At 38.1% G+C, this 11703-nt stretch overlaps 1 protein-coding gene across 1 annotated transcript; it reads right to left on the minus strand.

Annotated features, from left to right (window-relative positions):
* Positions 1–6358: 6358 nt before the first annotated feature.
* Positions 6359–11387, minus strand: LOC104083927 (elongator complex protein 2-like; the record flags this gene model as incomplete). Its single annotated transcript, XM_009587597.1, has 6 exons — positions 6359–6672; positions 7663–7776; positions 8305–8447; positions 8948–9069; positions 10694–10880; positions 11315–11387. Coding segments are annotated over 6 exons (796 nt in total), but the record flags the coding sequence as incomplete, so codon positions are not given.
* Positions 11388–11703: the final 316 nt, after the last annotated feature.

Genomic DNA, 11703 nt, shown 5'->3' on the forward strand with positions numbered 1-11703 from the left:
GGGGCTAGCCCTGTTATTATGGTACGGCGTCGAGCTTTGTCAAATGATCTACCCTAAGTTCCTTCCAGAACGAGCGGCAGACCATTTTTAGTTTTATCACTGCATTACAGCATAGATGAGTTACCACAGAAAATTAAATGATGATGCTAGAAAGTTTGAAAATGCCATTGAGCACAAACTGTTAGAATACAGTCACCAGAGCTGGTCACACAAGGTAAGAGCAGGAGCTGTGCTTGAGTGTGAGCATCAGGGACTGCCAAGGGGAGCCCATAGTCCTCCAAGCTCTCTACCAGCAAAGGCAGAAGCAGGATAAGGGGAATCTGGTGGTTGGGACGGGCAGAGAGGCAGCCCCTGGCTGGGGAAGAGGAGTGCCTGAAGGAAGGTCCCACAACCGTACGAGGATGTGCCGGTATGCAGGGCAAAAGTGGGAATGGTTGGAGGGTCAAGGGCTGGGAAAGTCATGGGGTAAACACGCTGCCCTGCCACCTCAAAATTACCGCTGTAGATCCTGATAAAGTACTGCTGGTAAAACAGCAGTAGTAGAGCATTGCTAAACTGTGCTCAACAACTCCCACCTCCAATAGCTTCCTAATGCACTAAAGGCAAATTCTGATTTTTGTACTGTCAGAGATTTTGCCTCATCCTTTGTACAGCTCCAGATGCTCCTTAAAACAGAGCAAGCAATATTTTTGCTGCCCATTTCAGTTATTTTAAAGTTTTCTTATTTGCAACAGCCACTTCTTCTTTAAAGTAAGATTCGAGTCTAAATGAGGACACAGCTGTTTCCTCCTCTTCCCTCATCTCCGCAATAGCTGCAATCGGCAGTGAGCCTCGGAGCATTCTCATCTCTTCCCGTTAAATATTTGGGAAAACAGAGATTACTCAGAGTTGCCAAAGTGATGTTTTCAATAGCTGAGAGCTCAATAATTGACTTCCTTGAAATTTTCACCAGCTTCTAGTTACTTCTGGAGTCCCAGCCCACAAGACAGATGACAGCAGAAGAATACACTTTTTTTTTTTTTTTAAGGCTTAGCATAACATGAAACCTGTTCCTTCTTTCCCATTTCATAACTGAAAAATGGGCACAATCAATAACTCGCCGCTGGCAGCAGTGTCTAGAGAGCCTGCCACGTGGAGCCCAGGCAGGTGGTCCTGGGGCTGAATGTCAGCATCTCCCATCTTCCCGGTTTACACAAGCAGCTCATTCTGTCCTCCAGGTCCCAAGTGCACTCCACAGCACCCTTGCTACTGAAGTCAGCGTTAGCCTGCCTTTTTGGTCCAACACAGCCTTGAGGATGCCTACATTTTGGACTGACAGATTTAAGATGGCTTTGGATAATCTCAATAAACATTTGATTTTGGTTACAGATTTCAGATTATAAAGAACAAGACCCAGGCCATTTCTTGCTTTTTTTTTTCAGAGATGCCTCTACTGTAGGACAAGAAAATCCTACTCCTTTAAGTCTGACTACATAAAACAGTTTGTTCATATCCTCGGCCATGAGATCTCCTCAAAACAGCATAGAGCCAGTAAAATACTTTTGATAGTGTGCATCCAAAATACTGATGGGATGGCTTTACCTCAAATATATCACAAGGTATTAGAATATTCTTTGCAAAACTTTAGTTTATCCCATCAATTTTTTCAACTCCATTCTCAACGGCACTGTACAACGAGCAGGGAATTTCAGAGCACCGTGTCCATTGCCAACAACTCATTTCTTAAAGTACTATTTCAACTAGTCCAGAGGACTATAGTTTATTACACTTTCTTCTAGTGCATAATGCTTTATAATCAGTAAAAATAATTTTCATTTTCACTTATTTACTTGACTAGTCTCAAGTCTTTTAAGTTTTGATCTTTAAATAATTCTAGAGCTTCACTTTCAGTAGTGGAAGATGCATAAGGGCTCGTACATGTTCCCTAAAACAAAGGAAAAAGCCTCAGAGAAACTACAAACTGCGTTCTCCATGTCTTTCCTGTAGCTCTTTAATTTGTAAGTTTAAAGAAGTCTTTAAACATCTCTGCTCTGCGATAAAAGGACTTTTTTTGTCCATGTAAAGATGCCAGAATCAAGATTTCGCCCTGCAGATCACGACACACTCCTTTCTGGTGGTGCGCTTTCCAGGTGGTCCTTAATGGGACACCTTGGAGAGGCTAATGGCACCAGCTTATTTACATTGCCTTTGAATCGGGTAGGGGGAGATAAAGCAGCAATATAACTTTACAATGAAAATTTGAGTGGGAATAAACACTATGGTGCGTAGTATTTGAAAGCAGATGCTGAGATTCAGACTGGGATGATTACAGGCTTTTGAAATATATTTATGGCTATAGTTGATATAGAAAGATGCAACAGCTCATATTTTAAAATGAAAAAAAAAAAAATTTGAAACCAACTGCAGCGTAGGAAGCAATTTGCTTCCTAGAATTGAGATTTTGGGATAAAAGCCGATACCACTATTGTGGTATTTTCCAATAACAACCATACGGACAAAACAATAAGCTGGCTTTAAAGATAGATGTTCTGTGTTGTTTTTCTCTTGTTACCATGCAAGCTTTACATCTATTGGTAAAGACCATCATAAAAAGAGACAATTAAAGAATTAATTGCATAAGGGCAAAATATGAGGCGAGTGTGGGCATTTTGTCAGCACTTTAGTTACATATTTGTAAATTGAGTTTTTACCCTGGTTTCTTAAGAGTACACCAATCTTGTTTCTCAGTTTACACACATGGACACACACCCTTATGCATTATTTTAACCAACTGGATCATTTCAACCCAGGTCTGTCTAAAAGGTAGAGCGTTCAAAAGGTAAAAATCCACAGTTTTTATAGGCTTGAGATAGAAGAAAAAAATTCCATCGGTGTCTAGACAAGAAGCTGCACCTTGAGCTCACATGCTGGAGATGAAAAGCGACACATAACAGCTGTAAAAAGTAACTGTTCACAGGAAAACCAATGAAAACTCACAATCTGCAAAGAGCTCAACTCTGTGGGAAACAAGGCCTCATCTGCGTCAGTGCTTATGGCAACATTTAATTAAATGTACACTATTATTTAGTGCTGAGGTACCCGAGCGCATACATCAATCAGCCCACGGTACTTCAGAAAGTAGCACTTGAGGGCTGCAGCGGCGCTAAGCAGCTTAGCTCTCTAAACCTGCATAGACCCAGTTCTGTGCATTTTGGATGCAAAGGTTGGTTAAAAAAACTGGACAGTAAAGTGTAAATAGCACTATGAAGACCCTTAGTTTAGAGGGGATGCTGCATCAGCTTTGCATCCTGCTAGATCACAGGGGTTTAAAATAAACACACTGCCCTTGTCCAAAGTGGTAACAGAAATGAAGACAGAAACTCAGCAATACGTAATACTACTGGAGTCAGAAATTCAGGCGAAGGATTAGGCTGCTACAGACAAGTGCATTTTGACGTGTACCATTTGCCTCTGGGCTTTCACCACTGGAATAGTGTCCTTATGCCTTACCTTAGGACTGGCAGGAAAGAGCAAAGCTAGGACCATCATGATTCCAGGCAGCAAGTTTTTACCTCCGACCATTGGACATGATCTTGCATCACATTGTTAAGGGAAAACAAATGCAGTATCACACACTGTGTTGTGAAAAGTTGGAGATTCCCAAGATTGGAGTTGGCAGGGCTTATTTGATAGCCTTGAAGATAAATGGGAAGAAATAAATAAGATTACACTTACCTCAACTTTGTTTTTATTGTATGATATTGAGCTATCTGCTATAAAGAGGGTGACACAAGCAACTTGGGAAGATGGAGTTAGCCTCTATACTTCACAAATACATCTGAGCACAATTAGGGTTTTCATTTAAGGGAGGCCATGAAAAATAATCACATTTTTAGGAAGGGGCGGGGGGTGGGAAAGGATGGGTAGGAATGGAAAGAGGTATGCACTTCACAAGAGAGAACAGCAACGACAGAGCACCAGGGAAACATAGAAGAAAAAGCAGAAATACAAATGGATACATATAGCAGTTAGACATCTTGGCAGGTAAACGAAACTACAGTCAGGTCAGGTAAATATGACTGAAACCATAATTTTTTTTTTTTAATGTATGAAATAGTACATGAATGTATGCACTATTTTTAATAAATTAAGTCTCAGTCTCTCTGAGTAAGTATGTACAAAAGAAAAGCACACGTAAGAAAATAAAAGCAATAGCCATTCAGTGGACAAAAACAACAGTAGATTCTTTGAAATAAAAATCTAATTAAGACAGGTTTGGGGATTCCAGCAGTACTTAGTCAAACCAATAAAACAAGAACAATGAAGTAGAATGAAAATAGCAAATGTCTGGCACATGCTTGCTTTTCTCCATTTTTTAAAACAAAGAAACCAAACAAAAGAGAAAAATTTTCTAGGGACTCTTATAATAATCTTAAAGGGTACTGTTTTACTGTTTAAAGAACTCTGGTCCTCATTAGGCAGCCAATGCTACCACCAAAATGATTGCTATAATTACACTGATTTTTCCTTGGTATCACACTTACATTGATCCAAATAATTTTCTGATATTAGTTGAGATCATGAAATCAGTATCCGACTTGTTACCCTGATGCTGATTTACACGCTGGTTTGAAAAGACTTTAGTAGATTTACTGAGAAGATAAAAGCATATGTAAAAGTCATGCCCACTAGTAAAGTGATACGTGAACAGAGATAGTATCGTAGATAAAAAATATTAATCATGTGTCGAGGTGTCTCTTGACAACCTCTAACTTAACTGAAAATAAAATGTCTATTACAAACATTTAGACTTGGGAGATCAACAGACTAATCTGATGTATTTAAAGTTGGAACAATGAGGTATATTCTTCAATGCAATTGAGTCACAAAAATCCCAGGGGTAATGGAATAGATTACTAAATCATGTAATAGCTGATGCTCGTTTAATGACAGCATTTCACAAAATAAAAGAGAGGGACAATATGACATTTCACTTTTTCCTACAGGCAAGAGGGGCTCTATGGCAAGACGTACTAGTATTGGAAAGTATTATCCAGTATAATCATCAAATTGCAGGTAAGATATCAAACTTCGGTTGTGACATAGACTAAATTTCCACTTTTGGCAACTTTTTGAAGCCTCGTGAGTCATAAGTTATGTCTTTCTTTTGCCAGGATACAGTCTATGGTTGTTTAAAAATTCCCCGACAAGTAAAACACGCTATTCAAATGCTCAAAGCACATATGTAAGGAAAGCAAGGGCTACTACAAATAAAACATAGCAAAGCATCTTTATTAAGAAGTCAGGTTTTTATTCCCCTACATTGTTTTAAAGAATGATTTTTTAATGCTGAAAAACAGAACTGAAAATAAAAAACTGAAATATAAAAGCCTTTAAAACATAAACTGTAATTATTCTGAAAAGAGTTTGGGCCACTCTGAAAGAACTGTTCTTTATCTAAAGATGCAACATAGTAAAAAGTTAAGCACAATTCCATTATTTCTGCACTACCAGTTCAGGTAGCAATTGGTTCTGTAACAAAAATAATTTCACTCCCAAAGTTTAACTGATTTCTAATTAGACTCTGGAACTGGAGCCAGACCTGCTGAGGTCTATTATCATTCTATTTAAACTACAAGACAATCAGACAAATAAGTTAACCGGCTCAACTTCTCACCAGAATAGGTAAGGAGCACTCAAAAGTCAGGAAGAGTCCAAAGGCAGTGTAAGGAATGGCTGCCACCTTTCAGCTCCTGCCTACTGATACTTTAAGCTTTTCCAGCCCAAACTGTAGAGAATAGCCCCCAAGCAGAGTAAGAGGTGACTCTTCTAGAGCACTCTGCTCAGAACGGGCTCACTGGCACACAGAGGAGACACCAGAAGATTTGAGTGGTCTGTGAGTTAGGCTATAAGCCCCGCATGACCAAGAAGCATGAGCCCAGCACTCTGCACAGCAGAAGAAAGAGGAATATAGACAGGAAAAACAAACAAGCAGGCATGTCCAAGCATGCAGACACAAACTACTCCTTTTGAAGTAAGGCGGTCTAAGACTTAGACCAGGGCTGTAATATACATTCAGAAGGTAATCAGAGAAAGCTGTGTGTTTAACTCTGATCTCTGGTTAACCGCACATGCTTAAACACGCAGTGTCAGCACTGGCAGGTCAACTGAGAGTTGAGTTTAATAGAAATAAGGAGTTCAAAACAATTCAGTACTCCACTCGCAATCCCAAGCACAGAAGAACTCAAGTACTGGCAGCTTATCACCCACCCCTGGAGTCACAGTGAACAAAGCTGTCTCATTATCCTTCTCCCATCCCTCAGTTCCAGGATATTCACCAACCAAAACATATGAAATACTTCATACTCCTGAAAAAATATTTGACATTTCAAACTACCACAAAAGTTGCTTTAATAAGTTACACGTCTAAAGTTTCACCTTCCACAGCAGAAAACAGAAAATTCAACAACCAAAGTGGTTAAAGCTGAAATAAAGTGTTGTGAATCTGTTTTGCACGGACAGGCTTGCTGTCTTTGCTAAAGAGCAAATCTGTTGACATTGAATATCTTAACACAGTGATCAGCTCCACAACTTGCAAGCTGCAACCACTCGCTGCTGTTCTGATCGTTATGTCCAGCTCTGCCTGCATGATGTCTCCAACACAAACGTTTCACAGCAAGAGCATGACTTTGGCTGCAACAAAAAGAAATCCATACATAACTGCAAAATGTCAAACACAGTTGGGCATGTGAGTGTAAACATCAGCATTTATATAATTAGTACTCTTCTTTTAACACTACCAACTGAGGAAAAAATGACTTGTGACAACAAGCAGGTATTAAGTTCTTAAAATAAGTAGGACCATTAACAGTAATGACATTTTATCCTCTCATTCATCAATAATTTAAACAGCTATTGATTTCAAGTTTTACCACATTAAGCTGCAGGACTAGCATCTCATTTACTGAGATATGACAGATTTCTGGCTTATAGCCTGCAATTTCCTGTTATCTGCTGTCTCCTTCCAATTCACTTCAAGCACACACAGGCCAAAGTCACCATCAACTTTCATTTCTGGTATTACCAATGCCAGTATGTGAAGGAAGAATCTAGGAGAGTGCTCCAAGTGAAACATTCAAAGTCTCTCTCCAGAGTGTTTCTCTAGCTGTCACTGCAGCAGCACCACATATAGCTTGTCATTCCTGTGGTTTCTGCTAGAAGCTGCTCTTGAAAACTTGCTGTCATCCACTCCAAAATGTTTTGCTGATGTATATAAACAGTGATTCTTTTTCCCCTTCTTCAGTGTTTTCTATCATCTTATTTTATGGCTAAAGGTAAGAAAGCTTTTTTTTTTTTTTTTTTTTTGAAGTGGAGCCAACAAAGAGTAATGCTTCTCAAAGCATTTGTATAGCATGAAGTATTTTGGGGTTTAACACACACACCCCCTTGGTTTTCGTCGGGGTTTGTTGTTTTTTTTAATAAATCTAAATAACCAATATTTTTATTTCCAGGTTTTGCTTAAAGACATCTTTAGACTTTCAAGGATCAGCCTTTTCCTAAAAGGATAACAATTTTTTACATACATATAAACCAGTTTCATATAATTTTATGTTCTAAGAACTCCAGCACTATTAATCTCAAGAACAGTATTTCCTTGCTCCTAACTAACTTCAAAAGACATACCTGTTATACATCTCAACACACGTGGTCCAATCAGCTAGTGCTGGTTCTTGCCCACTCTGCTTCCATGTGTACAAGATGATCTTCCCATTCTCTAAGCCTACTGCAACAATGTATCTATCAAGAGAACAACTGCATTAGTTCCACAAGAGATTACAATAGGCAGCTCAGTGAAGCTGGCTCTAACGCAAGCTAGAAAGTACTAGCAAATACTGTGTTGCACCTTGCCCTTCAAATCAATATTTACTATTTTGTGAAAAAATATCACAATTTAATTCAAAGCTTCTTCATAAAAAAATGGCAAAGCCGAAACCTGCAAAATATATTTGGTTAAGAAAAAAATAAGGACCTTATTACAGCATCAGACCAGTCAATATTGTTGGAAGAATGAATGTGTTTCAGGTGTGTTAAGGCCCCCCTCCCCTCTTTTTGTTTTTTTCTTGTTACACTGTTTGGAGAAGTCACCATACACCTGAAAAGAAGGCTAGGAAATAAAAAAGGAAAGCTAATTCAGTTCAAAGAATGGTCAAAATATTTGACAGGCTGATTTTAGGAGCTGTTTAGCCACAGAAAACTGACTAAAGGGGAAAAAAAATACTAATTTCAAATTAAAGACAAAATGGCGTTACAGAAAAACAGCAATACCTTCCATCAGGAGTAAGCACACGGCTGATACTAACAGCAGTAACAGAATCCCCGGCATCCAGTACTGTTGAACAAGGCTTGACTGCATCCAACATATTCCCTTCAGTAGTCACAGATAAATCGCACTGGCCCCAGAAAATGACCTGTAAGAAAGGGAATCATCCAGGAATTTTCACTTTAATCTTTTTGTAAATGCATTTACAAAAACATAAGGAATAACTTAGTTAAAATACATCCGGGGCACAGAACAAAGTGGATGACCCCTAAAATAGTAAAAAATGTCTATCTACAAAGATTCAACTTTTTAGACATTCTGCCTGATTTCATTAAAGATACTGACAACAAAAACAGATTCTGTTATGAAAGTTAAAGAAATAGTTCGAGACCCATAAGAGTTATGTGACATATGCTTGTCTTACTGTATGAAAAAAGAAGGAAGTCCAACTGGCAGACCACAGTCTTGTATATACATATTCAAGCACTTTATTTAGCATATGAAAGTCTCACTGCTTTCTGTAGTAATACACACAATAAGTTTTTTTGTGTGTTCATAGAATATGGGCTCATTAGAACACAGCATTTACAAATCTAAAATACATTTAAAATAATTCCGGGCTTTTAAAATTCCTTTTATACTAATTACCTTTTTGTCCCGGCTGCCAGTAATAAAATACTTGCTATCTGGTGTCCAATCACAAGACCAAATGATTCGACTATGAACAGCTGTATTTTTGTCTGTGTATGCACTGCAACTGAAAACTGGTCCTGGAATAAAACATACAGAGGAAAACCCTTGCTTCAACTACACTACATATTAAAAGTAATTGTTACGCTTACTTCTGTATGGAAGAACTGCAGGAATGATTAGACATCATTCCACTCATCTTTAAAGCAATTGGGAATACTTAGTACCACATAAATATTTTTTTCCAACACTTACCACAATGATAATTAGCACCTGTTCAAGACCATATCAGTCAGCTCTTATAGCACTAAAACAGTAGGAACAGTTTGATCTTTTACACACATATCTGTTTCAGAAGAATTTAAGTCGAAGCATAAGACCTTCAGGTTCTTTCTATACAAGTTTTTTGTAAGAACTCTCACTTCAAAAGTTTTAGCATAGTGCAACATTTACCATGTGTACACACAGCCCCAATAATTTCACTACAGTTCCTATTTACCAGTAAAGCCCCAAGAGCTCAAATCATAGTGATCTAATCGTAAAGATTAATCTGTTCTCAAAGAGACAGGCTGCCATTTCAATATGCATACAATCAGGCAATAAATCTGATCAGCAGATCAGTAAATGGGAATGATTTTTCCAAGTAGAAAAGGCTGTCATTTTGGAGCATAGACTTTGAATAACCACTTCTTAAGATGCCAATACCAGCAGTTTTGCTTTACAGTGACAATGATGTTCTTTGTAGACAGAGAAGTTATTGATGAACAGATAAAAAGAAGATTTCCTCTACTTCCTATGAGAATTCATACTCCTTATCCTGAAACATTGTGTAACTATGTGTAACTGTGGACAATATGCCAAGCTTTAGAATAGAAGTCTGAATAGAACAGAAGTCTCAAGCCAGGATAAAACCGGACCTGTCTGAAGGGGCCAAAACTCACTGCCAAGTCTCTAGGAAAACTCTATAAAGCCCAGTAGTGTTTATATGCTATTAAGCCAACGGTGCAATGATGAACATTTTCAGCACAAGCATCTGTTCTAGGAATCCATTAAAGTGTTCAATAGCAATCTCCTCATGATTTTGCAAGACTCAAAGTCTTAATGAAAAAGTCAACTGAATCTTTACTATCAGCTCTTTTTCCAGTCAGAGCCAGTCCTAGTCAAATTAATCAACTGGGTAGGATTATCAGAAAGACACAGAGATAGATCCTGTCAAGAGTCTCAAAGTGTCATGCCCTGCAAAGAGGGACAAGGCGGCTCTATGCAGGACACAGGTGTAGCAATGAACCTTCCAGCCTAGCCTGCAGAGATCACAGAGATGAAAGCTTTCCTTGACAGAATACCAGTTTGATGTTCAGGCATTACACTCCAGCATATGTACTTGATTTCAGTAAATCTGAAACATACAATCACAAGCAGAAGGCAGGAGGACAAATAGCAGACTTCATTACATCCATCAATCAAACAGCATTTAAGGCCTGATTATATTCCTCTCCAGATTTTAATTCCCTTTCTAGCTTTCCTATACACCATTAATTGCACTTCTTAAAGCCACAGGAGCCTACAACACTATTAATTCTTAAACGTTGTAAGGAAAATGGCCATTAAAATATTTTACCAATTCTCTTTCAAATATTTTGAAGCCAAAAATATCGAACAAACAGTGAAGTTTTCAAATGTGTTTATGCACTTTACGTATCTTACCTGACTCTGACGAGTCTTGTTTCCTCCACAGTGACCAGTTCCTGTCTCTAGAAACCGCTAATAAAAATTTGTCATTAGGAGAAAATGCCAGCTGAGTAACAGTCAGATTGTGAAATGACAAACTCTGCAGTTTCTTCCAAGAAGTAGTGCTCCACAAAATAATTGTTGCATGTTCTTTTTTGGAAGCCTGTATTGATGGAAAAAATATCAGTGAGAATTAATGAAAGCAAATATAAAAGTCACACGTTTCAAAATACTAAGATGCTAGGGGGCTCGTTTTAAGGCTTGCAATCAAGTTAGAATCAGGTTTCCTCTGGGAATTTTCAAGATTGTTTCACTACTTTCTACTAATGCTGACAATGTATCAGTAAGAATATGTTTTATACCTCTATTTGTTAGAATTTATCTTACTAATATCTTCAAATGAATCATACATAATTTACGAATAACAGCTTATCTGCATTCACTCTCACCTTTGCAAGGCAACTGTCATCTATACAAAATCTTTCACATTTAAGTGAAAGAACAGAATTCAACCCAAACCGATTTCTGACTCCTGCTCTGTCAGCCCTAGAAATCTGGTGGCACTTTTCACTAGATGGTGCTAGCATCTTTTCTTACCTTACACGCTGAGGCAATTACAGTGTTTGAATTATTGCAAGCAACACAAAAAATTTCATATCCATGTCCATATCTGAAATAAACGTGAGAGGATACTTAACACATCACAGTCATTTTTGCAGTATGTATCAAGGTTCTTATGTTAATTTAAATCCCTTTGCAAAAATGAAAGGCACTTGCCAGGAACTTCTCACCGCTGTTTCAGTATTACATCCCAAATAATTCCTAATAATATTCAGCATTCAATATAAACATCTGCATAAATTCTTTCACAGTTAGGAACTGACTACGGAACAATCTCTCCAGCCCATTCCATAGTCCTAAAGCATCAGCGCTGCAGAAGCTACACTATTGATTAACAAAGCAGACTAAAGCAGCATTTAATGTCG

This window comes from Fulmarus glacialis, unplaced genomic scaffold (assembly GCF_000690835.1).
Source record: "Fulmarus glacialis isolate BGI_N327 unplaced genomic scaffold, ASM69083v1 scaffold30241, whole genome shotgun sequence".
NCBI classification, from domain to species: Eukaryota; Metazoa; Chordata; class Aves; order Procellariiformes; family Procellariidae; genus Fulmarus; species Fulmarus glacialis.